Source organism: Coturnix japonica, chromosome 5 (genome assembly GCF_054131305.1).
Source record: "Coturnix japonica strain WE chromosome 5, WE-NBRP24, whole genome shotgun sequence".
Classification (NCBI taxonomy): domain Eukaryota; kingdom Metazoa; phylum Chordata; class Aves; order Galliformes; family Phasianidae; genus Coturnix; species Coturnix japonica.
Window position 1 is genome coordinate 52,354,013 of NC_140667.1, and position 26,128 is coordinate 52,380,140.

Sequence of the window (26,128 nt, forward strand, 5' to 3'; positions counted from 1 at the left end):
TGCTGTTTTTGTTTGTTTGTTTTTTAATGTTTATTAAATTTTATTAGAACGTATACATCGATGGAATAATTATTTTTTTCCTGATCTACATTAACTGTATTTTCAGTGTGGCCGAATTCAGTTCCTCTTCACTCCATGTGGCCCCGGCATCTAAAAGGCTGGACTAACATGGCATACGCAGAAATGCCGGTGGCTACATGGATACGGGTGGTGCTGTCTCTGTCTCCTGGCTGCTCGGATAGATGTCCTCGTGTTCTTGCAATACTCCAAACGCTGTCTTAAGTAAGCAGCTTCTTTTGAAATCCATCAGACGTAGCCTGCTGTAGCTGCTCGTCTGTGGAACAAGTGGGCGTCTCTTATTTCCCATAGATCAGCAGGCTTTCGAGCCGATCTTGCAGCTCCTCCACCTCCTGCAGCGCCTGCTCCTGTCTGCCCGGATCCTGCACCAGGTGCTGGAAGAGGTTGAGCGGTTGGGACGCTCGGAATTCCTGCGGCAAGATAATCTCCGCAGGCACGTCCTCATTTCCTATGAAGAAATGATTCAGGCGTTTCTCCTCCACGCAGCAGCGCAGGTAGCGCAAGATGTCATCCACCCGCAACAGGAAATGACTCCCTTTCCAGCTCTCCAAAGGGATGGCAGTCAGGAGGTGCATGAGCACGGTCTTCAGTTCGTAGGGAGAAAAGTCAAGGCCCGCCCGGATATAGGCAACCACTTGCATGTGTCTGACATAGAAATTGCTCTCCTCGGCATGGGAGGCTACGTGCTGGAAGAACTTCGCCTCTGCCACCGCACAGGTCTGTGGCCAGGTCGTGCTGGGAACACTACCAACCTCTATCTCCTGGCTGTTCAGATAGATGTCGGTATTGTCCTGCTGGACGCCAAACAGAATGTTGACCAGGTAGACTCTTTGGTCAAAATCTGTCAGACGAAGCCTGCAGGAGCGCCTGCGTGCCTGTGCATTAAGTCTGTACGGTTTTGGAAAACGCAAGCATACCCAGGCATCTTCGATCAGTGCCTGGAACCAGCGGGCTGTCTTCTCCACGTCTAGGTAGGAGCCAGTGCAGAGTTCGTGTAGGAGGCTGGGCCGCTGATTTCCCAGCTGTTTCTCGGTGGTGTGGAGGAAGCACTGCATACCCATCTGCTGCTCCCTCCCGCACGTGCATTCCAGATCTACACGGATACGGGAGTTCCTTGCTGGCAGCTCCCCTGGGGTGCCCAGATCCAGGTGGAAAATGTGCCCACGGGGAGCCATCAGTGGCACAAGCAGGCAGTAGACGGGTTCGTTCTCAGGGGGGGACCAGTCTTCGTAGGCACTGCCCACCCCGATGGCACGCTCTGGCACTGGATAGAATGTATCTGCCAAGTTGTATTGGCAGATATCGATGACGCCACTTAACAGGGAGTGCACAAGTCTGCAGTTGCTTTGATGGCTTTCAACTGGCCAGAGCAAATCAGCAAAGAAAAGATCCTCCTTTTCCACTTCCTTTTGCTTCTCCTTCTGCTCTTCCTGCTCCTGCTGCTCCTCCTCACTGATGGAGCTCTCCTCATCACTGATGTCTTCAGTCCTCTGGAACTTTTTATAGATCTTCCACATGAACCAGAGTAAAAGGAAGAGAATACAGAGAACACTGCAAACCTTCCAGTAAGGCAACACAGAGAAGAGCAAGGCTTGAATATCCACCCTGCTCTTCTCCAGGTTCCTCTCTTCTAATTGCAGAAGCTTTTCTTTATGCTCTCGCAGAAACACTTCACGCATGCGTTCAAGAAGGCTGTAAACCTTCCAGTAAGGCAACACAGAGGAGAGGAAGGCACGAATGCCCATCCAGCTCTGCCCCACGTTCTCTACGTGCTGCCACTGCAGTGTCATCTGCTCTTGCAGAAACACCTCACGCTCACGCATGCGTTCAAGCGTTTCCGCATCCAACTCATCACCAAGGAAGACCACTCTCTGCGCCAACAAGGTGAAGAAAAACGCCAAAGCCATGATCTGGAAGAGATGAGAGAGGGGAGGTCAGTGGGGCTGGGTGGGAGCTCGCGCACGGCTGGGGGAGCGGGGCCAGGAGCCGCAGCCCCTGGGGTCAGCTAGGAGCGGGGCCGAGGGAGCTGGGAGGCAGCGGGGGCTGAGGCCAGAGCTGCTGCTGACTGCCCAGAGAGCCGCTCACAGGCTGCCCTGAGCGCTCGCTGCCGGCACTGCAGGCTCCCAAACCCCTCGCGGGCCGCTGTTCGCACCCGGCCCAGCACAGCCTTCCCCCTGCTGCTGCACTCACCGCTGGCCCAGGCCAAAGTGGAGCAGCGCTGCCTGCTGCTGGCCTCGATGCCAGCCCTGCATTGTGATGCACTGTGCCGTCACAGACGCCCCATCCCCACCCTTCGGCCCCACCCGTCAGCCCCCCCCAGCTGCCCTGGGTCTCCATGGCCGCGACATCTGCCCTGTTCCGAGGCACGTGGCCGGACTGAGCTCCTGGGAACTAGCGATCTCTGTGTGTACCATCTCTGCCAAACCCCGTGGGATCTCACTAGGAACCGCAGCCGCTGCTGTTGATCCAGAAGCTGATGCATTGGTTCCACCAAAAGAAGGGCACTTATACTGCTGTTTTTGTTTGTTTGTTTTTTAATGTTTATTAAATTTTATTAGAACGTATACATCGATGGAATAATTATTTTTTTCCTGATCTACATTAACTGTATTTTCAGTGTGGCCGAATTCAGTTCCTCTTCACTCCATGTGGCCCGGGCATCTAAAAGGCTGGACTAACATGGCATACGCAGAAATGCCGGTGGCTACATGGATACGGGTGGTGCTGTCTCTGTCTCCTGGCTGCTCGGATAGATGTCCTCGTGTTCTTGCAATACTCCAAACGCTGTCTTAAGTAAGCAGCTTCTTTTGAAATCCATCAGACGTAGCCTGCTGTAGCTGCTCGTCTGTGGAACAAGTGGGCGTCTCTTATTTCCCATAGATCAGCAGGCTTTCGAGCCGATCTTGCAGCTCCTCCACCTCCTGCAGCGCCTGCTCCTGTCTGCCCGGATCCTGCACCAGGTGCTGGAAGAGGTTGAGCGGTTGGGACGCTCGGAATTCCTGCGGCAAGATAATCTCCGCAGGCACGTCCTCATTTCCTATGAAGAAATGATTCAGGCGTTTCTCCTCCACGCAGCAGCGCAGGTAGCGCAAGATGTCATCCACCCGCAACAGGAAATGACTCCCTTTCCAGCTCTCCAAAGGGATGGCAGTCAGGAGGTGCATGAGCACGGTCTTCAGTTCGTAGGGAGAAAAGTCAAGGCCCGCCCGGATATAGGCAACCACTTGCATGTGTCTGACATAGAAATTGCTCTCCTTGCCATGGGAGGCTACGTGCTGGAAAAACTTCGCCTCTGCCACCGCACAGGTCTGTGGCCAGGTCGTGCTGGGAACACTACCAACCTCTATCTCCTGGCTGTTCAGATAGATGTCGGTATTGTCCTGCTGGTCTCCAAACAGAATGTTGACCAGGTAGACTGTTTGGTCAAAATCTGTCAGACGAAGCCTGCAGGAGCGCCTGCGTGCCTGTGCATTAAGTCTGTACGGTTTTGGAAAACGCAAGCGTACCCAGGCATCTTCGATCAGTGCCTGGAACCAGCGGGCTGTCTTCTCCACGTCTAGGTAGGAGCCAGTGCAGAGTTCGTGTAGGAGGCTGGGCCGCTGATTTCCCAGCTGTTTCTCGGTGGTGTGGAGGAAGCACTGCATACCCATCTGCTGCTCCCTCCCGCACGTGCATTCCAGATCTACACGGATACGGGAGTTCCTTGCTGGCAGCTCCCATGGGGTGCCCAGATCCAAGTGGAAAATGTGCCCACGGGGAGCCATCAGTGGCACAAGCAGGCAGTAGACGGGTTCGTTCTCAGCGGGGGACCAGTCTTCGTAGGCACTGCCCACCCCGATGGCACGCTCTGGCACTGGATAGAATGTATCTGCCAAGGTGTATTGGCAGATATCGATGACGCCACTTAACAGGGAGTGCACAAGTCTGCAGTTACTTTGATGGCTTTCAACTGGCCAGAGCAAATCAGCAAAGAAAAGATCCTCCTTTTCCACTTCCTCTTGCTTCTCCTCATGCTCCTGCTGCTCCTGCTGCTCCTCCTCACTGATGGAGCTCTCCTCATCACTGATGTCTTCAGTTCTCTGGAACTTTTTATAGATCTTCCACATGAACCAGAGTAAAAGGAAGAGAATGCAAAGAACACTGCAAACCTTCCAGTAAGGCAACACAGAGAAGAGCAAGGCTTGAATATCCACCCTGCTCTTCTCCAGGTTCCTCTCTTCTAATTGCAGAAGCTTTTCTTTCTGCTCTCGCAGAAACACTTCACGCATGCGTTCAAGAAGGCTGTAAACCTTCCAGTAAGGCAACACAGAGGAGAGGAAGGCTCGAATGCCCATCCAGCTCTGCCCCACGTTCTCTACGTGCTGCCACTGCAGTGTCATCTGCTCTTGCAGAAACACCTCACGCTCACGCATGCGTTCAAGCGTTTCCGCATCCAACTCATCACCAAGGAAGACCACTCTCTGCGCTAACAAGGCGAAGAAAAACGCCAAAGCCATGATCTGGAAGAGAAGAGAGAGGGGAGGTCAGTGGGGCTGGGTGGGAGCTCGCGCACGGCTGGGGGAGCGGGGCCAGGGGCCGCAGCCCCTGGGGTCAGCTAGGAGCGGGGCCGAGGGAGCTGGGAGGCAGCGGGGGCTGAGGCCAGAGCTGCTGCTGACTGCCCAGAGAGCCGCTCACAGGCTGCCCTGAGCGCTCGCTGCCGGCACTGCAGGCTCCCAAACCCCTCGCGGGCCGCTGTTCGCGCCCGGCCCAGCACAGCCTTCCCCCTGCTGTTGCACTCTCCGTTGGCCCAGACCAAAGTGGAGCAGCGCTGCCTGCTGCTGGCCTCGATGCCAGCCCCGCATTGTGACGCACTGTGCCGTCACAGACGCCCCATCCCCACCCTTCGGCCCCACCCGTCAGCCCCCCCCAGCTGCCCTGGGCCTCCATGGCCACGACATCGGCCCTGTTCCGAGGCACGTGGCCGGACTGAGCTCCTGGGAACGAGCGATCTCTGTGTGTACCATCTCTGCCAAACCCCGTGGGATCTCACTAGGAACCGCAGCCGCTGCTGTTGATCCAGAAGCAGATGCATTGGTTTCACCAAAAGAATGGCACTTATACTGCTGTTTTTGTTTGTTTGTTTTTTAATGTTTATTAAATTTTATTAGAACATATACATCGATGGAATCATTTTTTTTTTCCTGATCTACATTAACTGTATTTTCAGTGTGGCCGAATTCAGTTCCTCTTCACTCCATGTGGCCCCGGCATCTAAAAGGCTGGACTAACATGGCATACGCAGAAATGCCGGTGGCTACATGGATACGGGTGGTGCTGTCTCTGTCTCCTGGCTGCTCGGATAGATGTCCTCGTGGTCTTGTAATACTCCAAACGCTGTCTTAAGTAAGCAGCTTCTTTTGAAATCCATCAGACGTAGCCTGCTGTAGCTGCTCGTCTGTGGAACAAGTGGGCGTCTCTTATTTCCCATAGATCAGCAGGCTTGTGAGCCGATCTTGCAGCTCCTCCACATCCTGCAGCGTCTGTTCATGTCTGCCCGGATCCTGCACCAGGTGCTGGAAGAGGTTGAGCGGTTGGGACGCTCGGAATTCCTGCGGCAAGATAATCTCTGCAGGCACGTCCTCATTTCCTATGAAGAAATGATTCAGGCGTTTCTCCTCCACGCAGCAGCGCAGGTAGCGCACGATGTCATCCACCCGCAGCAGGAAATACCTCCCTTTCCAGCTCTCCAAAGGGATGGCAGTCAGGAGGTGCATGAGCACGGTCTTCAGTTCGTAGGGAGAAAAGTGGAGGCCCGCCCGGATATAGGCAGCCACTTGCATGTGTCTGACATAGAAATTGCTCTCCTCGGCATGGGAGGCTACGTGCTGGAAAAACTTCGCCTCTGCCACCGCACAGGTCTGTGGCCAGGTCGTGCTGGGAACACTACCAACCTGTATCTCCTGGCTGTTCAGATAGATGTCGGTATTGTCCTGCTGGACTCCAAACAGAATGTTGACCAGGTAGACTGTTTGGTCAAAATCTGTCAGACGAAGCCTGCAGGAGCGCCTGCGTGCCTGTGCATTAAGTCTGTACGGTTTTGGAAAACGCAAACGTTTCCAGGCATCTTCGATCAGTGCCTGGAACCAGCGGGCTGTCTTCTCCGTATCTAGGTAGGAGCCAGTGCAGAGTTCGTGTAGGAGGCTGGGCCGCTGATTTCCCAGCTTTCTCCAGGCGGTGTGGAGGAAGCACTTCATACGCATCTGCTGCTCCCTCCCGCACGTGCATTCCAGATCTACACGGATACGGGAGTTCCTTGATGGCAGCACCCCTGGGGTGCCCAGATCCAGGTGGAAAACGTGCCCACGGGGAGCCATCAGTGGCACAAGCAGGCAGTAGACGGGTTCGTTCTCAGGGGGGGACCAGTCTTCGTAGGCACTGCCCACCCCGATGGCACGCTCTGGCACTGGATAGAATGTATCTGCCAAGGTGTATTGGAAAAAATCGATGACGCCACTTAACAGGAAGTGCACAAGTCTGCAGTTACTTTGATGGCTTTCAACTGGCCAGAGCAAATCAGCAAAGAAAAGATCCTCCTTTTCCACTTCCTTTTGCTTCTCCTCCTGCTCCTGCTGCTTCTCCTGCTGCTTCTCCTGCTGCTTCTCCTGCTGCTTCTCCTCACTGATGGAGCTCTCCTCATCACTGATGTCTTCAGTTCTCTGGAACTTTTTATAGATCTTCCACATGAACCAGAGTAAAAGGAAGAGAATGCAAAGAACACTGCAAACCTTCCAGTAAGGCAACACAGAGAAGAGCAAGGCTTGAATATCCACCCTGCTCTTCTCCAGGTTCCTCTCTTCTAATTGCAGAAGCTTTTCTTTCTGCTCTCGCAGAAACACCTCACGCATGCGTTCAAGAAGGCTGTAAACCTTCCAGTAAGGCAACACAGAGGAGAGGAAGGCTCGAATGCCCATCCAGCTCTGCCCCACGTTCTCTACGTGCTGCCACTGCAGTGTCATCTGCTCTTGCAGAAACACCGCACGCTCACGCATGCGTTCAAGCGTTTCCGCATCCAACTCATCACCAACGAAAGACACTCTCTGCGCCAACAAGGCGAAGAAAAACGCCAAAGCCATGATCTGGAAGAGATGAGAGAGGGGAGGTCAGTGGGGCTGGGTGGGAGCTCGCGCATGGCTGGGGGAGCGGGGCCAGGGGCCGCAGCCCCTGGGGTCAGCTAGGAGCGGGGCCGAGGGAGCTGGGAGGCAGCGGGGGCTGAGGCCAGAGCTGCTGCTGACTGCCCAGAGAGCCGCTCACAGGCTGCCCTGAGCGCTCGCTGCCGGCACTGCAGGCTCCCAAACCCCTCGCGGGCCGCTGTTCGCACCCGGCCCAGCACAGCCTTCCCCCTGCTGCTGCACTCACCGCTGGCCCAGGCCAAAGTGGAGCAGCGCTGCCTGCTGCTGGCCTCGATGCCAGCCCTGCATTGTGATGCACTGTGCCGTCACAGACGCCCCATCCCCACCCTTCGGCCCCACCCGTCAGCCCCCCCCAGCTGCCCTGGGTCTCCATGGCCGCGACATCGGCCCTGTTCCGAGGCACGTGGCCAGACTGAGCTCCTGGGAACGAGCGATCTCTGTGTGTACCATCTCTGCCAAACCCCGTGGAATCTCACTAGGAACCGCAGCCGCTGCTGTTGATCCAGAAGCTGATGCATTGGTTCCACCAAAAGAAGGGCACTTATACTGCTGTTTTTGTTTGTTTGTTTTTTAATGTTTATTAAATTTTATTAGAACATATACATCGATGGAATCATTTTTTTTTTTTTTCTGATCTACATTAACTGTATTTTCAGTGTGGCCGAATTCAGTTCCTCTTCACTCCATGTGGCCCCGGCATCTAAAAGGCTGGACTAACATGGCATACGCAGAAATGCCGGTGGCTACATGGATACGGGTGGTGCTGTCTCTGTCTCCTGGCTGCTCAGATAGATGTCCTCGTGTTCTTGCAATACTCCAAACGCTGTCTTAAGTAAGCAGCTTCTTTTGAAATCCATCAGACGTAGCCTGCTGTAGCTGCTCGTCTGTGGAACAAGTGGGCGTCTCTTATTTCCCATAGATCAGCAGGCTTGTGAGCCGATCTTGCAGCTCCTCCACATCCTGCAGCGTCTGTTCATGTCTGCCCGGATCCTGCACCAGGTGCTGGAAAAGGTTGAGCGGTTGGGACGCTCGGAATTCCTGCGGCAAGATAATCTCTGCAGGCACGTCCTCATTTCCTATGAAGAAATGATTCAGGCGTTTCTCCTCCACGCAGCAGCGCAGGTAGCGCACGATGTCATCCACCCGCAGCAGGAAATACCTCCCTTTCCAGCTCTCCAAAGGGATGGCAGTCAGGAGGTGCATGAGCACGGTCTTCAGTTCGTAGGGAGAAAAGTGGAGGCCCGCCCGGATATAGGCAGCCACTTGCATGTGTCTGACATAGAAATTGCTCTCCTCGGCATGGGAGGCTACGTGCTGGAAAAACTTCGCCTCTGCCACCGCACAGGTCTGTGGCCAGGTCGTGCTGGGAACACTACCAACCTGTATCTCCTGGCTGTTCAGATAGATGTCGGTATTGTCCTGCTGGACTCCAAACAGAATGTTGACCAGGTAGACTGTTTGGTCAAAATCTGTCAGACGAAGCCTGCAGGAGCGCCTGCGTGCCTGTGCATTAAGTCTGTACGGTTTTGGAAAACGCAAACGTTTCCAGGCATCTTCGATCAGTGCCTGGAACCAGCGGGCTGTCTTCTCCGTATCTAGGTAGGAGCCAGTGCAGAGTTCGTGTAGGAGGCTGGGCCGCTGATTTCCCAGCTTTCTCCAGGCGGTGTGGAGGAAGCACTTCATACGCATCTGCTGCTCCCTCCCGCACGTGCATTCCAGATCTACACGGATACGGGAGTTCCTTGATGGCAGCACCCCTGGGGTGCCCAGATCCAGGTGGAAAACGTGCCCACGGGGAGCCATCAGTGGCACAAGCAGGCAGTAGACGGGTTCGTTCTCAGGGGGGGACCAGTCTTCGTAGGCACTGCCCACCCCGATGGCACGCTCTGGCACTGGATAGAATGTATCTGCCAAGGTGTATTGGAAAAAATCGATGACGCCACTTAACAGGAAGTGCACAAGTCTGCAGTTACTTTGATGGCTTTCAACTGGCCAGAGCAAATCAGCAAAGAAAAGATCCTCCTTTTCCACTTCCTTTTGCTTCTCCTCCTGCTCCTGCTGCTTCTCCTGCTGCTTCTCCTCACTGATGGAGCTCTCCTCATCACTGATGTCTTCAGTTCTCTGGAACTTTTTATAGATCTTCCACATGAACCAGAGTAAAAGGAAGAGAATGCAAAGAACACTGCAAACCTTCCAGTAAGGCAACACAGAGAAGAGCAAGGCTTGAATATCCACCCTGCTCTTCTCCAGGTTCCTCTCTTCTAATTGCAGAAGCTTTTCTTTCTGCTCTCGCAGAAACACCTCACGCATGCGTTCAAGAAGGCTGTAAACCTTCCAGTAAGGCAACACAGAGGAGAGGAAGGCTCGAATGCCCATCCAGCTCTGCCCCACGTTCTCTACGTGCTGCCACTGCAGTGTCATCTGCTCTTGCAGAAACACCGCACGCTCACGCATGCGTTCAAGCGTTTCCGCATCCAACTCATCACCAACGAAAGAAACTCTCTGCGCCAACAAGGCGAAGAAAAACGCCAAAGCCATGATCTGGAAGAGATGAGAGAGGGGAGGTCAGTGGGGCTGGGTGGGAGCTCGCGCACGGCTGGGGGAGCGGGGCCAGGGGCTGCAGCCCCTGGGGTCAGCTAGGAGCGGGGCCGAGGGAGCTGGGAGGCAGCGGGGGCTGAGGCCAGAGCTGCTGCTGACTGCCCAGAGAGCCGCTCACAGGCTGCCCTGAGCGCTCGCTGCCGGCACTGCAGGCTCCCAAACCCCTCGCGGGCCGCTGTTCGCACCCGGCCCAGCACAGCCTTCCCCCTGCTGCTGCACTCACCGCTGGCCCAGGCCAAAGTGGAGCAGCGCTGCCTGCTGCTGGCCTCGATGCCAGCCCTGCATTGTGATGCACTGTGCCGTCACAGACGCCCCATCCCCACCCTTCGGCCCCACCCGTCAGCCCCCCCCAGCTGCCCTGGGTCTCCATGGCCGCGACATCGGCCCTGTTCCGAGGCACGTGGCCGGACTGAGCTCCTGGGAACTAGCGATCTCTGTGTGTACCATCTCTGCCAAACCCCGTGGGATCTCACTAGGAACCGCAGCCGCTGCTGTTGATCCAGAAGCTGATGCATTGGTTCCACCTAAAGAAGGGCACTTATACTGCTGTTTTTGTTTGTTTGTTTTTTAATGTTTATTAAATTTTATTAGAACATATACATCGATGGAATCATTTTTTTTTTTTTTCTGATCTACATTAACTGTATTTTCAGTGTGGCCGAAGACAGTTCCTCTTCACTCCATGTGGCCCCGGCATCTAAAAGGCTGGACTAACATGGCATACGCAGAAATGCCGGTGGCTACATGGATACGGGTGGTGCTGTCTCTGTCTCCTGGCTGCTCGGATAGATGTCCTCGTGTTCTTGCAATACTCCAAACGCTGTCTTAAGTAAGCAGCTTCTTTTGAAATCCATCAGACGTAGCCTGCTGTAGCTGCTCGTCTGTGGAACAAGTGGGCGTCTCTTATTTCCCATAGATCAGCAGGCTTGTGAGCCGATCTTGCAGCTCCTCCACATCCTGCAGCGTCTGTTCATGTCTGCCCGGATCCTGCACCAGGTGCTGGAAGAGGTTGAGCGGTTGGGACGCTCGGAATTCCTGCGGCAAGATAATCTCTGCAGGCACGTCCTCATTTCCTATGAAGAAATGATTCAGGCGTTTCTCCTCCACGCAGCAGCGCAGGTAGCGCACGATGTCATCCACCCGCAGCAGGAAATACCTCCCTTTCCAGCTCTCCAAAGGGATGGCAGTCAGGAGGTGCATGAGCACGGTCTTCAGTTCGTAGGGAGAAAAGTGGAGGCCCGCCCGGATATAGGCAGCCACTTGCATGTGTCTGACATAGAAATTGCTCTCCTCGGCATGGGAGGCTACGTGCTGGAAAAACTTCGCCTCTGCCACCGCACAGGTCTGTGGCCAGGTCGTGCTGGGAACACTACCAACCTGTATCTCCTGGCTGTTCAGATAGATGTCGGTATTGTCCTGCTGGACTCCAAACAGAATGTTGACCAGGTAGACTGTTTGGTCAAAATCTGTCAGACGAAGCCTGCAGGAGCGCCTGCGTGCCTGTGCATTAAGTCTGTACGGTTTTGGAAAACGCAAACGTTTCCAGGCATCTTCGATCAGTGCCTGGAACCAGCGGGCTGTCTTCTCCGTATCTAGGTAGGAGCCAGTGCAGAGTTCGTGTAGGAGGCTGGGCCGCTGATTTCCCAGCTTTCTCCAGGCGGTGTGGAGGAAGCACTTCATACGCATCTGCTGCTCCCTCCCGCACGTGCATTCCAGATCTACACGGATACGGGAGTTCCTTGATGGCAGCACCCCTGGGGTGCCCAGATCCAGGTGGAAAACGTGCCCACGGGGAGCCATCAGTGGCACAAGCAGGCAGTAGACGGGTTCGTTCTCAGGGGGGGACCAGTCTTCGTAGGCACTGCCCACCCCGATGGCACGCTCTGGCACTGGATAGAATGTATCTGCCAAGGTGTATTGGAAAAAATCGATGACGCCACTTAACAGGAAGTGCACAAGTCTGCAGTTACTTTGATGGCTTTCAACTGGCCAGAGCAAATCAGCAAAGAAAAGATCCTCCTTTTCCACTTCCTTTTGCTTCTCCTCCTGCTCCTGCTGCTTCTCCTGCTGCTTCTCCTGCTGCTTCTCCTCACTGATGGAGCTCTCCTCATCACTGATGTCTTCAGTTCTCTGGAACTTTTTATAGATCTTCCACATGAACCAGAGTAAAAGGAAGAGAATGCAAAGAACACTGCAAACCTTCCAGTAAGGCAACACAGAGAAGAGCAAGGCTTGAATATCCACCCTGCTCTTCTCCAGGTTCCTCTCTTCTAATTGCAGAAGCTTTTCTTTCTGCTCTCGCAGAAACACCTCACGCATGCGTTCAAGAAGGCTGTAAACCTTCCAGTAAGGCAACACAGAGGAGAGGAAGGCTCGAATGCCCATCCAGCTCTGCCCCACGTTCTCTACGTGCTGCCACTGCAGTGTCATCTGCTCTTGCAGAAACACCGCACGCTCACGCATGCGTTCAAGCGTTTCCGCATCCAACTCATCACCAACGAAAGACACTCTCTGCGCCAACAAGGCGAAGAAAAACGCCAAAGCCATGATCTGGAAGAGATGAGAGAGGGGAGGTCAGTGGGGCTGGGTGGGAGCTCGCGCACGGCTGGGGGAGCGGGGCCAGGGGCCGCAGCCCCTGGGGTCAGCTAGGAGCGGGGCCGAGGGAGCTGGGAGGCAGCGGGGGCTGAGGCCAGAGCTGCTGCTGACTGCCCAGAGAGCCGCTCACAGGCTGCCCTGAGCGCTCGCTGCCGGCACTGCAGGCTCCCAAACCCCTCACGGGCCGCTGTTCGCACCCGGCCCAGCACAGCCTTCCCCCTGCTGCTGCACTCACCGCTGGCCCAGGCCAAAGTGGAGCAGCGCTGCCTGCTGCTGGCCTCGATGCCAGCCCTGCATTGTGATGCACTGTGCCGTCACAGACGCCCCATCCCCACCCTTCGGCCCCACCCGTCAGCCCCCCCCAGCTGCCCTGGGTCTCCATGGCCGCGACATCGGCCCTGTTCCGAGGCACGTGGCCGGACTGAGCTCCTGGGAACGATCGATCTCTGTGTGTACCATCTCTGCCAAACCCCGTGGGATCTCACTAGGAACCGCAGCCGCTGCTGTTGATCCAGAAGCTGATGCATTGGTTCCACCTAAAGAAGGGCACTTATACTGCTGTTTTTGTTTGTTTGTTTTTTAATGTTTATTAAATTTTATTAGAACATATACATCGATGGAATCATTTTTTTTTTTTTTCTGATCTACATTAACTGTATTTTCAGTGTGGCCGAAGACAGTTCCTCTTCACTCCATGTGGCCCCGGCATCTAAAAGGCTGGACTAACATGGCATACGCAGAAATGCCGGTGGCTACATGGATACGGGTGGTGCTGTCTCTGTCTCCTGGCTGCTCGGATAGATGTCCTCGTGTTCTTGCAATACTCCAAACGCTGTCTTAAGTAAGCAGCTTCTTTTGAAATCCATCAGACGTAGCCTGCTGTAGCTGCTCGTCTGTGGAACAAGTGGGCGTCTCTTATTTCCCATAGATCAGCAGGCTTGTGAGCCGATCTTGCAGCTCCTCCACATCCTGCAGCGTCTGTTCATGTCTGCCCGGATCCTGCACCAGGTGCTGGAAGAGGTTGAGCGGTTGGGACGCTCGGAATTCCTGCGGCAAGATAATCTCTGCAGGCACGTCCTCATTTCCTATGAAGAAATGATTCAGGCGTTTCTCCTCCACGCAGCAGCGCAGGTAGCGCACGATGTCATCCACCCGCAGCAGGAAATACCTCCCTTTCCAGCTCTCCAAAGGGATGGCAGTCAGGAGGTGCATGAGCACGGTCTTCAGTTCGTAGGGAGAAAAGTGGAGGCCCGCCCGGATATAGGCAGCCACTTGCATGTGTCTGACATAGAAATTGCTCTCCTCGGCATGGGAGGCTACGTGCTGGAAAAACTTCGCCTCTGCCACCGCACAGGTCTGTGGCCAGGTCGTGCTGGGAACACTACCAACCTGTATCTCCTGGCTGTTCAGATAGATGTCGGTATTGTCCTGCTGGACTCCAAACAGAATGTTGACCAGGTAGACTGTTTGGTCAAAATCTGTCAGACGAAGCCTGCAGGAGCGCCTGCGTGCCTGTGCATTAAGTCTGTACGGTTTTGGAAAACGCAAACGTTTCCAGGCATCTTCGATCAGTGCCTGGAACCAGCGGGCTGTCTTCTCCGTATCTAGGTAGGAGCCAGTGCAGAGTTCGTGTAGGAGGCTGGGCCGCTGATTTCCCAGCTTTCTCCAGGCGGTGTGGAGGAAGCACTTCATACGCATCTGCTGCTCCCTCCCGCACGTGCATTCCAGATCTACACGGATACGGGAGTTCCTTGATGGCAGCACCCCTGGGGTGCCCAGATCCAGGTGGAAAACGTGCCCACGGGGAGCCATCAGTGGCACAAGCAGGCAGTAGACGGGTTCGTTCTCAGGGGGGGACCAGTCTTCGTAGGCACTGCCCACCCCGATGGCACGCTCTGGCACTGGATAGAATGTATCTGCCAAGGTGTATTGGAAAAAATCGATGACGCCACTTAACAGGAAGTGCACAAGTCTGCAGTTACTTTGATGGCTTTCAACTGGCCAGAGCAAATCAGCAAAGAAAAGATCCTCCTTTTCCACTTCCTTTTGCTTCTCCTCCTGCTCCTGCTGCTTCTCCTGCTGCTTCTCCTGCTGCTTCTCCTCACTGATGGAGCTCTCCTCATCACTGATGTCTTCAGTTCTCTGGAACTTTTTATAGATCTTCCACATTAACCAGAGTAAAAGGAAGAGAATGCAAAGAACACTGCAAACCTTCCAGTAAGGCAACACAGAGAAGAGCAAGGCTTGAATATCCACCCTGCTCTTCTCCAGGTTCCTCTCTTCTAATTGCAGAAGCTTTTCTTTCTGCTCTCGCAGAAACACCTCACGCATGCGTTCAAGAAGGCTGTAAACCTTCCAGTAAGGCAACACAGAGGAGAGGAAGGCTCGAATGCCCATCCAGCTCTGCCCCACGTTCTCTACGTGCTGCCACTGCAGTGTCATCTGCTCTTGCAGAAACACCGCACGCTCACGCATGCGTTCAAGCGTTTCCGCATCCAACTCATCACCAACGAAAGACACTCTCTGCGCCAACAAGGCGAAGAAAAACGCCAAAGCCATGATCTGGAAGAGATGAGAGAGGGGAGGTCAGTGGGGCTGGGTGGGAGCTCGCGCACGGCTGGGGGAGCGGGGCCAGGGGCCGCAGCCCCTGGGGTCAGCTAGGAGCGGGGCCGAGGGAGCTGGGAGGCAGCGGGGGCTGAGGCCAGAGCTGCTGCTGACTGCCCAGAGAGCCGCTCACAGGCTGCCCTGAGCGCTCGCTGCCGGCACTGCAGGCTCCCAAACCCCTCGCAGGCCGCTGTTCGCACCCGGCCCAGCACAGCCTTCCCCCTGCTGCTGCACTCACCGCTGGCCCAGGCCAAAGTGGAGCAGCGCTGCCTGCTGCTGGCCTCGATGCCAGCCCTGCATTGTGATGCACTGTGCCGTCACAGACGCCCCATCCCCACCCTTCGGCCCCACCCGTCAGCCCCCCCCAGCTGCCCTGGGTCTCCATGGCCGCGACATCGGCCCTGTTCCGAGGCACGTGGCCGGACTGAGCTCCTGGGAACTAGCGATCTCTGTGTGTACCATCTCTGCCAAACCCCGTGGGATCTCACTAGGAACCGCAGCCGCTGCTGTTGATCCAGAAGCTGATGCATTGGTTCCACCTAAAGAAGGGCACTTATACTGCTGTTTTTGTTTGTTTGTTTTTTAATGTTTATTAAATTTTATTAGAACATATACATCGATGGAATCATTTTTTTTTTTTTTCTGATCTACATTAACTGTATTTTCAGTGTGGCCGAAGACAGTTCCTCTTCACTCCATGTGGCCCCGGCATCTAAAAGGCTGGACTAACATGGCATACGCAGAAATGCCGGTGGCTACATGGATACGGGTGGTGCTGTCTCTGTCTCCTGGCTGCTCGGATAGATGTCCTCGTGTTCTTGCAATACTCCAAACGCTGTCTTAAGTAAGCAGCTTCTTTTGAAATCCATCAGACGTAGCCTGCTGTAGCTGCTCGTCTGTGGAACAAGTGGGCGTCTCTTATTTCCCATAGATCAGCAGGCTTGTGAGCCGATCTTGCAGCTCCTCCACATCCTGCAGCGTCTGTTCATGTCTGCCCGGATCCTGCACCAGGTGCTGGAAGAGGTTGAGCGGTTGGGACGCTCGGAATTCCTGCGGCAAGATAATCTCTGCAGGCACGTCCTCATTTCCTATGAAGAAATGATTCAGGCGTTTCTCCTCCACGCAGCAGCGCAGGTAGCGCACGATGTCATCCACCCGCAGCAGGAAATACCTCCCTTTCCAGCTCTCCAAAGGGATGGCAGTCAGGAGGTGCATGAGCACGGTCTTCAGTTCGTAGGGAGAAAAGTGGAGGCCCGCCCGGATATAGGCAGCCACTTGCATGTGTCTGACATAGAAATTGCTCTCCTCGGCATGGGAGGCTACGTGCTGGAAAAACTTCGCCTCTGCCACCGCACAGGTCTGTGGCCAGGTCGTGCTGGGAACACTACCAACCTGTATCTCCTGGCTGTTCAGATAGATGTCGGTATTGTCCTGCTGGACTCCAAACAGAATGTTGACCAGGTAGACTGTTTGGTCAAAATCTGTCAGACGAAGCCTGCAGGAGCGCCTGCGTGCCTGTGCATTAAGTCTGTACGGTTTTGGAAAACGCAAACGTTTCCAGGCATCTTCGATCAGTGCCTGGAACCAGCGGGCTGTCTTCTCCGTATCTAGGTAGGAGCCAGTGCAGAGTTCGTGTAGGAGGCTGGGCCGCTGATTACCCAGCTTTCTCCATGCGGTGTGGAGGAAGCACTTCATACGCATCTGCTGCTCCCTCCCGCACGTGCATTCCAGATCTACACGGATACGAGAGTTCCTTGATGGCAGCACCCCTGGGGTGCCCAGATCCAGGTGGAAAACGTGCCCACGGGGAGCCATCAGTGGCACAAGCAGGCAGTAGACGGGTTCGTTCTCAGGGGGGGACCAGTCTTCGTAGGCACTGCCCACCCCGATGGCACGCTCTGGCACTGGATAGAATGTATCTGCCAAGGTGTATTGGAAAAAATCGATGACGCCACTTAACAGGAAGTGCACAAGTCTGCAGTTACTTTGATGGCTTTCAACTGGCCAGAGCAAATCAGCAAAGAAAAGATCCTCCTTTTCCACTTCCTTTTGCTTCTCCTCCTGCTCCTGCTGCTTCTCCTGCTGCTTCTCCTGCTGCTTCTCCTGCTGCTTCTCCTGCTGCTTCTCCTCACTGATGGAGCTCTCCTCATCACTGATGTCTTCAGTTCTCTGGAACTTTTTATAGATCTTCCACATGAACCAGAGTAAAAGGAAGAGAATGCAAAGAACACTGCAAACCTTCCAGTAAGGCAACACAGAGAAGAGCAAGGCTTGAATATCCACCCTGCTCTTCTCCAGGTTCCTCTCTTCTAATTGCAGAAGCTTTTCTTTCTGCTCTCGCAGAAACACCTCACGCATGCGTTCAAGAAGGCTGTAAACCTTCCAGTAAGGCAACACAGAGGAGAGGAAGGCTCGAATGCCCATCCAGCTCTGCCCCACGTTCTCTACGTGCTGCCACTGCAGTGTCATCTGCTCTTGCAGAAACACCGCACGCTCACGCATGCGTTCAAGCGTTTCCGCATCCAACTCATCACCAACGAAAGACACTCTCTGCGCCAACAAGGCGAAGAAAAACGCCAAAGCCATGATCTGGAAGAGATGAGAGAGGGGAGGTCAGTGGGGCTGGGTGGGAGCTCGCGCACGGCTGGGGGAGCGGGGCCAGGGGCCGCAGCCCCTGGGGTCAGCTAGGAGCGGGGCCGAGGGAGCTGGGAGGCAGCGGGGGCTGAGGCCAGAGCTGCTGCTGACTGCCCAGAGAGCCGCTCACAGGCTGCCCTGAGCGCTCGCTGCCGGCACTGCAGGCTCCCAAACCCCTCGCGGGCCGCTGTTCGCACCCGGCCCAGCACAGCCTTCCCCCTGCTGCTGCACTCACCGCTGGCCCAGGCCAAAGTGGAGCAGCGCTGCCTGCTGCTGGCCTCGATGCCAGCCCTGCATTGTGATGCACTGTGCCGTCACAGACGCCCCATCCCCACCCTTCGGCCCCACCCGTCAGCCCCCCCCAGCTGCCCTGGGTCTCCATGGCCGCGACATCGGCCCTGTTCCGAGGCACGTGGCCGGACTGAGCTCCTGGGAACTAGCGATCTCTGTGTGTACCATCTCTGCCAAACCCCGTGGGATCTCACTAGGAACCGCAGCCGCTGCTGTTGATCCAGAAGCTGATGCATTGGTTCCACCTAAAGAAGGGCACTTATACTGCTGTTTTTGTTTGTTTGTTTTTTAATGTTTATTAAATTTTATTAGAACATATACATCGATGGAATCATTTTTTTTTTTTTTTCTGATCTACATTAACTGTATTTTCAGTGTGGCCGAAGACAGTTCCTCTTCACTCCATGTGGCCCCGGCATCTAAAAGGCTGGACTAACATGGCATACGCAGAAATGCCGGTGGCTACATGGATACGGGTGGTGCTGTCTCTGTCTCCTGGCTGCTCGGATAGATGTCCTCGTGTTCTTGCAATACTCCAAACGCTGTCTTAAGTAAGCAGCTTCTTTTGAAATCCATCAGACGTAGCCTGCTGTAGCTGCTCGTCTGTGGAACAAGTGGGCGTCTCTTATTTCCCATAGATCAGCAGGCTTGTGAGCCGATCTTGCAGCTCCTCCACATCCTGCAGCGTCTGTTCATGTCTGCCCGGATCCTGCACCAGGTGCTGGAAGAGGTTGAGCGGTTGGGACGCTCGGAATTCCTGCGGCAAGATAATCTCTGCAGGCACGTCCTCATTTCCTATGAAGAAATGATTCAGGCGTTTCTCCTCCACGCAGCAGCGCAGGTAGCGCACGATGTCATCCACCCGCAGCAGGAAATACCTCCCTTTCCAGCTCTCCAAAGGGATGGCAGTCAGGAGGTGCATGAGCACGGTCTTCAGTTCGTAGGGAGAAAAGTGGAGGCCCGCCCGGATATAGGCAGCCACTTGCATGTGTCTGACATAGAAATTGCTCTCCTCGGCATGGGAGGCTACGTGCTGGAAAAACTTCGCCTCTGCCACCGCACAGGTCTGTGGCCAGGTCGTGCTGGGAACACTACCAACCTGTATCTCCTGGCTGTTCAGATAGATGTCGGTATTGTCCTGCTGGACTCCAAACAGAATGTTGACCAGGTAGACTGTTTGGTCAAAATCTGTCAGACAAAGCCTGCAGGAGCGCCTGCGTGCCTGTGCATTAAGTCTGTACGGTTTTGGAAAACGCAAACGTTTCCAGGCATCTTCGATCAGTGCCTGGAACCAGCGGGCTGTCTTCTCCGTATCTAGGTAGGAGCCAGTGCAGAGTTCGTGTAGGAGGCTGGGCCGCTGATTTCCCAGCTTTCTCCAGGCGGTGTGGAGGAAGCACTTCATACGCATCTGCTGCTCCCTCCCGCACGTGCATTCCAGATCTACACGGATACGGGAGTTCCTTGATGGCAGCACCCCTGGGGTGCCCAGATCCAGGTGGAAAACGTGCCCACGGGGAGCCATCAGTGGCACAAGCAGGCAGTAGACGGGTTCGTTCTCAGGGGGGGACCAGTCTTCGTAGGCACTGCCCACCCCGATGGCACGCTCTGGCACTGGATAGAATGTATCTGCCAAGGTGTATTGGAAAAAATCGATGACGCCACTTAACAGGAAGTGCACAAGTCTGCAGTTACTTTGATGGCTTTCAACTGGCCAGAGCAAATCAGCAAAGAAAAGATCCTCCTTTTCCACTTCCTTTTGCTTCTCCTCCTGCTCCTGCTGCTTCTCCTGCTGCTTCTCCTGCTGCTTCTCCTGCTGCTTCTCCTCACTGATGGAGCTCTCCTCATCACTGATGTCTTCAGTTCTCTGGAACTTTTTATAGATCTTCCACATGAACCAGAGTAAAAGGAAGAGAATGCAAAGAACACTGCAAACCTTCCAGTAAGGCAACACAGAGAAGAGCAAGGCTTGAATATCCACCCTGCTCTTCTCCAGGTTCCTCTCTTCTAATTGCAGAAGCTTTTCTTTCTGCTCTCGCAGAAACACCTCACGCATGCGTTCAAGAAGGCTGTAAACCTTCCAGTAAGGCAACACAGAGGAGAGGAAGGCTCGAATGCCCATCCAGCTCTGCCCCACGTTCTCTACGTGCTGCCACTGCAGTGTCATCTGCTCTTGCAGAAACACCGCACGCTCACGCATGCGTTCAAGCGTTTCCGCATCCAACTCATCACCAACGAAAGACACTCTCTGCGCCAACAAGGCGAAGAAAAACGCCAAAGCCATGATCTGGAAGAGATGAGAGAGGGGAGGTCAGTGGGGCTGGGTGGGAGCTCGCGCACGGCTGGGGGAGCGGGGCCAGGGGCCGCAGCCCCTGGGGTCAGCTAGGAGCGGGGCCGAGGGAGCTGGGAGGCAGCGGGGGCTGAGGCCAGAGCTGCTGCTGACTGCCCAGAGAGCCGCTCACAGGCTGCCCTGAGCGCTCGCTGCCGGCACTGCAGGCTCCCAAACCCCTCGCGGGCCGCTGTTCGCACCCGGCCCAGCACAGCCTTCCCCCTGCTGCTGCACTCACCGCTGGCCCAGGCCAAAGTGGAGCAGCGCTGCCTGCTGCTGGCCTCGATGCCAGCCCTGCATTGTGATGCACTGTGCCGTCACAGACGCCCCATCCCCACCCTTCGGCCCCACCCGTCAGCCCCCCCCAGCTGCCCTGGGTCTCCATGGCCGCGACATCTGCCCTGTTCCGAGGCACGTGGCCGGACTGAGCTCCTGGGAACTAGCGATCTCTGTGTGTACCATCTCTGCCAAACCCCGTGGGATCTCACTAGGAACCGCAGCCGCTGCTGTTGATCCAGAAGCTGATGCATTGGTTCCACCTAAAGAAGGGCACTTATACTGCTGTTTTTGTTTGTTTGTTTTTTAATGTTTATTAAATTTTATTAGAACATATACATCGATGGAATCATTTTTTTTTTTTTTTTCTGATCTACATTAACTGTATTTTCAGTGTGGCCGAAGACAGTTCCTCTTCACTCCATGTGGCCCCGGCATCTAAAAGGCTGGACTAACATGGCATACGCAGAAATGCCGGTGGCTACATGGATACGGGTGGTGCTGTCTCTGTCTCCTGGCTGCTCGGATAGATGTCCTCGTGTTCTTGCAATACTCCAAACGCTGTCTTAAGTAAGCAGCTTCTTTTGAAATCCATCAGACGTAGCCTGCTGTAGCTGCTCGTCTGTGGAACAAGTGGGCGTCTCTTATTTCCCATAGATCAGCAGGCTTGTGAGCCGATCTTGCAGCTCCTCCACATCCTGCAGCGTCTGTTCATGTCTGCCCGGATCCTGCACCAGGTGCTGGAAGAGGTTGAGCGGTTGGGACGCTCGGAATTCCTGCGGCAAGATAATCTCTGCAGGCACGTCCTCATTTCCTATGAAGAAATGATTCAGGCGTTTCTCCTCCACGCAGCAGCGCAGGTAGCGCACGATGTCATCCACCCGCAGCAGGAAATACCTCCCTTTCCAGCTCTCCAAAGGGATGGCAGTCAGGAGGTGCATGAGCACGGTCTTCAGTTCGTAGGGAGAAAAGTGGAGGCCCGCCCGGATATAGGCAGCCACTTGCATGTGTCTGACATAGAAATTGCTCTCCTCGGCATGGGAGGCTACGTGCTGGAAAAACTTCGCCTCTGCCACCGCACAGGTCTGTGGCCAGGTCGTGCTGGGAACACTACCAACCTGTATCTCCTGGCTGTTCAGATAGATGTCGGTATTGTCCTGCTGGACTCCAAACAGAATGTTGACCAGGTAGACTGTTTGGTCAAAATCTGTCAGACGAAGCCTGCAGGAGCGCCTGCGTGCCTGTGCATTAAGTCTGTACGGTTTTGGAAAACGCAAACGTTTCCAGGCATCTTCGATCAGTGCCTGGAACCAGCGGGCTGTCTTCTCCGTATCTAGGTAGGAGCCAGTGCAGAGTTCGTGTAGGAGGCTGGGCCGCTGATTTCCCAGCTTTCTCCAGGCGGTGTGGAGGAAGCACTTCATACGCATCTGCTGCTCCCTCCCGCACGTGCATTCCAGATCTACACGGATACGGGAGTTCCTTGATGGCAGCACCCCTGGGGTGCCCAGATCCAGGTGGAAAACGTGCCCACGGGGAGCCATCAGTGGCACAAGCAGGCAGTAGACGGGTTCGTTCTCAGGGGGGGACCAGTCTTCGTAGGCACTGCCCACCCCGATGGCACGCTCTGGCACTGGATAGAATGTATCTGCCAAGGTGTATTGGAAAAAATCGATGACGCCACTTAACAGGAAGTGCACAAGTCTGCAGTTACTTTGATGGCTTTCAACTGGCCAGAGCAAATCAGCAAAGAAAAGATCCTCCTTTTCCACTTCCTTTTGCTTCTCCTCCTGCTCCTGCTGCTTCTCCTGCTGCTTCTCCTGCTGCTTCTCCTGCTGCTTCTCCTCACTGATGGAGCTCTCCTCATCACTGATGTCTTCAGTTCTCTGGAACTTTTTATAGATCTTCCACATGAACCAGAGTAAAAGGAAGAGAATGCAAAGAACACTGCAAACCTTCCAGTAAGGCAACACAGAGAAGAGCAAGGCTTGAATATCCACCCTGCTCTTCTCCAGGTTCCTCTCTTCTAATTGCAGAAGCTTTTCTTTCTGCTCTCGCAGAAACACCTCACGCATGCGTTCAAGAAGGCTGTAAACCTTCCAGTAAGGCAACACAGAGGAGAGGAAGGCTCGAATGCCCATCCAGCTCTGCCCCACGTTCTCTACGTGCTGCCACTGCAGTGTCATCTGCTCTTGCAGAAACACCGCACGCTCACGCATGCGTTCAAGCGTTTCCGCATCCAACTCATCACCAACGAAAGACACTCTCTGCGCCAACAAGGCGAAGAAAAACGCCAAAGCCATGATCTGGAAGAGATGAGAGAGGGGAGGTCAGTGGGGCTGGGTGGGAGCTCGCGCACGGCTGGGGGAGCGGGGCCAGGGGCCGCAGCCCCTGGGGTCAGCTAGGAGCGGGGCCGAGGGAGCTGGGAGGCAGCGGGGGCTGAGGCCAGAGCTGCTGCTGACTGCCCAGAGAGCCGCTCACAGGCTGCCCTGAGCGCTCGCTGCCGGCACTGCAGGCTCCCAAACCCCTCGCGGGCCGCTGTTCGCACCCGGCCCAGCACAGCCTTCCCCCTGCTGCTGCACTCACCGCTGGCCCAGGCCAAAGTGGAGCAGCGCTGCCTGCTGCTGGCCTCGATGCCAGCCCTGCATTGTGATGCACTGTGACGTCACAGACGCCCCATCCCCACCCTTCGGCCCCACCCGTCAGCCCCCCCCAGCTGCCCTGGGTCTCCATGGCCGCGACATCGGCCCTGTTCCGAGGCACGTGGCCGGACTGAGCTCCTGGGAACTAGCGATCTCTGTGTGTACCATCTCTGCCAAACCCCGTGGGATCTCACTAGGAACTGCAGCCGCTGCTGTTGATCCAGAAGCTGATGCATTGGTTCCACCTAAAGAAGGGCACTTATACTGCTGTTTTTGTTTGTTTGTTTTTTAATGTTTATTAAATTTTATTAGAACATATACATCGATGGAATCATTTTTTTTTTTTTTTCTGATCTACATTAACTGTATTTTCAGTGTGGCCGAAGACAGTTCCTCTTCACTCCATGTGGCCCTGGCATCTAAAAGGCTGGACTAACATGGCATACGCAGAAATGCCGGTGGCTACATGGATACGGGTGGTGCTGTCTCTGTCTCCTGGCTGCTCGGATAGATGTCCTCGTGTTCTTGCAATACTCCAAACGCTGTCTTAAGTAAGCAGCTTCTTTTGAAATCCATCAGACGTAGCCTGCTGTAGCTGCTCGTCTGTGGAACAAGTGGGCGTCTCTTATTTCCCATAGATCAGCAGGCTTGTGAGCCGATCTTGCAGCTCCTCCACATCCTGCAGCGTCTGTTCATGTCTGCCCGGATCCTGCACCAGGTGCTGGAAGAGGTTGAGCGGTTGGGACGCTCGGAATTCCTGCGGCAAGATAATCTCTGCAGGCACGTCCTCATTTCCTATGAAGAAATGATTCAGGCGTTTCTCCTCCACGCAGCAGCGCAGGTAGCGCACGATGTCATCCACCCGCAGCAGGAAATACCTCCCTTTCCAGCTCTCCAAAGGGATGGCAGTCAGGAGGTGCATGAGCACGGTCTTCAGTTCGTAGGGAGAAAAGTGGAGGCCCGCCCGGATATAGGCAGCCACTTGCATGTGTCTGACATAGAAATTGCTCTCCTCGGCATGGGAGGCTACGTGCTGGAAAAACTTCGCCTCTGCCACCGCACAGGTCTGTGGCCAGGTCGTGCTGGGAACACTACCAACCTGTATCTCCTGGCTGTTCAGATAGATGTCGGTATTGTCCTGCTGGACTCCAAACAGAATGTTGACCAGGTAGACTGTTTGGTCAAAATCTGTCAGACGAAGCCTGCAGGAGCGCCTGCGTGCCTGTGCATTAAGTCTGTACGGTTTTGGAAAACGCAAACGTTTCCAGGCATCTTCGATCAGTGCCTGGAACCAGCGGGCTGTCTTCTCCGTATCTAGGTAGGAGCCAGTGCAGAGTTCGTGTAGGAGGCTGGGCCGCTGATTTCCCAGCTTTCTCCAGGCGGTGTGGAGGAAGCACTTCATACGCATCTGCTGCTCCCTCCCGCACGTGCATTCCAGATCTACACGGATACGGGAGTTCCTTGATGGCAGCACCCCTGGGGTGCCCAGATCCAGGTGGAAAACGTGCCCACGGGGAGCCATCAGTGGCACAAGCAGGCAGTAGACGGGTTCGTTCTCAGGGGGGGACCAGTCTTCGTAGGCACTGCCCACCCCGATGGCACGCTCTGGCACTGGATAGAATGTATCTGCCAAGGTGTATTGGAAAAAATCGATGACGCCACTTAACAGGAAGTGCACAAGTCTGCAGTTACTTTGATGGCTTTCAACTGGCCAGAGCAAATCAGCAAAGAAAAGATCCTCCTTTTCCACTTCCTTTTGCTTCTCCTCCTGCTCCTGCTGCTTCTCCTGCTGCTTCTCCTGCTGCTTCTCCTGCTGCTTCTCCTCACTGATGGAGCTCTCCTCATCACTGATGTCTTCAGTTCTCTGGAACTTTTTATAGATCTTCCACATGAACCAGAGTAAAAGGAAGAGAATGCAAAGAACACTGCAAACCTTCCAGTAAGGCAACACAGAGAAGAGCAAGGCTTGAATATCCACCCTGCTCTTCTCCAGGTTCCTCTCTTCTAATTGCAGAAGCTTTTCTTTCTGCTCTCGCAGAAACACCTCACGCATGCGTTCAAGAAGGCTGTAAACCTTCCAGTAAGGCAACACAGAGGAGAGGAAGGCTCGAATGCCCATCCAGCTCTGCCCCACGTTCTCTACGTGCTGCCACTGCAGTGTCATCTGCTCTTGCAGAAACACCGCACGCTCACGCATGCGTTCAAGCGTTTCCGCATCCAACTCATCACCAACGAAAGACACTCTCTGCGCCAACAAGGCGAAGAAAAACGCCAAAGCCATGATCTGGAAGAGATGAGAGAGGGGAGGTCAGTGGGGCTGGGTGGGAGCTCGCGCACGGCTGGGGGAGCGGGGCCAGGGGCCGCAGCCCCTGGGGTCAGCTAGGAGCGGGGCCGAGGGAGCTGGGAGGCAGCGGGGGCTGAGGCCAGAGCTGCTGCTGACTGCCCAGAGAGCCGCTCACAGGCTGCCCTGAGCGCTCGCTGCCGGCACTGCAGGCTCCCAAACCCCTCGCGGGTCGCTGTTCGCACCCGGCCCAGCACAGCCTTCCCCCTGCTGCTGCACTCACCGCTGGCCCAGGCCAAAGTGGAGCAGCGCTGCCTGCTGCTGGCCTCGATGCCAGCCCTGCATTGTGATGCACTGTGCCGTCACAGACGCCCCATCCCCACCCTTCGGCCCCACCCGTCAGCCCCCCCCAGCTGCCCTGGGTCTCCATGGCCGCGACATCGGCCCTGTTCCGAGGCACGTGGCCGGACTGAGCTCCTGGGAACTAGCGATCTCTGTGTGTACCATCTCTGCCAAACCCCGTGGGATCTCACTAGGAACCGCAGCCGCTGCTGTTGATCCAGAAGCTGATGCATTGGTTCCACCTAAAGAAGGGCACTTATACTGCTGTTTTTGTTTGTTTGTTTTTTAATGTTTA

The 26,128-nt window shown here is 55.0% G+C and overlaps 10 protein-coding genes across 10 annotated transcripts; all 10 read right to left on the reverse strand.

The window, feature by feature from the left end:
* Positions 1-11: 11 nt before the first annotated feature.
* LOC146760833 (inositol 1,4,5-trisphosphate receptor-interacting protein-like 1) lies at positions 12-2,306 on the reverse strand. Its single transcript, XM_085549800.1, has one exon. The coding sequence runs from the start codon at positions 1,983-1,985 to the stop codon at positions 357-359; it is 1,629 nt and encodes a 542-aa protein (XP_085405926.1). The 5' UTR covers positions 1,986-2,306; the 3' UTR covers positions 12-356.
* Positions 2,307-2,600: 294 nt separating this feature from the next.
* On the reverse strand, positions 2,601-4,574 carry LOC146760834 (inositol 1,4,5-trisphosphate receptor-interacting protein-like 1). Its single transcript, XM_085549801.1, has one exon. The coding sequence runs from the start codon at positions 4,572-4,574 to the stop codon at positions 2,946-2,948; it is 1,629 nt and encodes a 542-aa protein (XP_085405927.1). The 3' UTR covers positions 2,601-2,945.
* A 690-nt stretch (positions 4,575-5,264) lies between these two features.
* LOC146760835 (inositol 1,4,5-trisphosphate receptor-interacting protein-like 1) lies at positions 5,265-7,231 on the reverse strand. Its single transcript, XM_085549802.1, has one exon. It carries the CDS (start codon positions 7,188-7,190, stop codon positions 5,535-5,537), a length of 1,656 nt encoding a protein of 551 aa, XP_085405928.1. The 5' UTR covers positions 7,191-7,231; the 3' UTR covers positions 5,265-5,534.
* Positions 7,232-7,884: 653 nt separating this feature from the next.
* On the reverse strand, positions 7,885-9,785 carry LOC146760836 (inositol 1,4,5-trisphosphate receptor-interacting protein-like 1). The gene has a single exon (XM_085549803.1). It carries the CDS (start codon positions 9,783-9,785, stop codon positions 8,154-8,156), a length of 1,632 nt encoding a protein of 543 aa, XP_085405929.1. The 3' UTR covers positions 7,885-8,153.
* Positions 9,786-10,440: 655 nt separating this feature from the next.
* LOC146760837 (inositol 1,4,5-trisphosphate receptor-interacting protein-like 1) lies at positions 10,441-12,606 on the reverse strand. Its single transcript, XM_085549804.1, has one exon. It carries the CDS (start codon positions 12,390-12,392, stop codon positions 10,749-10,751), a length of 1,644 nt encoding a protein of 547 aa, XP_085405930.1. The 5' UTR covers positions 12,393-12,606; the 3' UTR covers positions 10,441-10,748.
* A 441-nt stretch (positions 12,607-13,047) lies between these two features.
* Positions 13,048-15,217, reverse strand: LOC146760838 (inositol 1,4,5-trisphosphate receptor-interacting protein-like 1). Its single transcript, XM_085549805.1, has one exon. It carries the CDS (start codon positions 14,997-14,999, stop codon positions 13,356-13,358), a length of 1,644 nt encoding a protein of 547 aa, XP_085405931.1. The 5' UTR covers positions 15,000-15,217; the 3' UTR covers positions 13,048-13,355.
* A 437-nt stretch (positions 15,218-15,654) lies between these two features.
* Positions 15,655-17,948, reverse strand: LOC146760839 (inositol 1,4,5-trisphosphate receptor-interacting protein-like 1). The gene has a single exon (XM_085549806.1). It carries the CDS (start codon positions 17,628-17,630, stop codon positions 15,963-15,965), a length of 1,668 nt encoding a protein of 555 aa, XP_085405932.1. The 5' UTR covers positions 17,631-17,948; the 3' UTR covers positions 15,655-15,962.
* A 369-nt stretch (positions 17,949-18,317) lies between these two features.
* On the reverse strand, positions 18,318-20,566 carry LOC146760840 (inositol 1,4,5-trisphosphate receptor-interacting protein-like 1). Its single transcript, XM_085549807.1, has one exon. It carries the CDS (start codon positions 20,248-20,250, stop codon positions 18,595-18,597), a length of 1,656 nt encoding a protein of 551 aa, XP_085405933.1. The 5' UTR covers positions 20,251-20,566; the 3' UTR covers positions 18,318-18,594.
* Positions 20,567-20,933: 367 nt separating this feature from the next.
* Positions 20,934-23,113, reverse strand: LOC146760841 (inositol 1,4,5-trisphosphate receptor-interacting protein-like 1). The gene has a single exon (XM_085549808.1). The coding sequence runs from the start codon at positions 22,869-22,871 to the stop codon at positions 21,216-21,218; it is 1,656 nt and encodes a 551-aa protein (XP_085405934.1). The 5' UTR covers positions 22,872-23,113; the 3' UTR covers positions 20,934-21,215.
* A 518-nt stretch (positions 23,114-23,631) lies between these two features.
* LOC146760842 (inositol 1,4,5-trisphosphate receptor-interacting protein-like 1) lies at positions 23,632-25,713 on the reverse strand. The gene has a single exon (XM_085549809.1). It carries the CDS (start codon positions 25,489-25,491, stop codon positions 23,836-23,838), a length of 1,656 nt encoding a protein of 551 aa, XP_085405935.1. The 5' UTR covers positions 25,492-25,713; the 3' UTR covers positions 23,632-23,835.
* Positions 25,714-26,128: the final 415 nt, after the last annotated feature.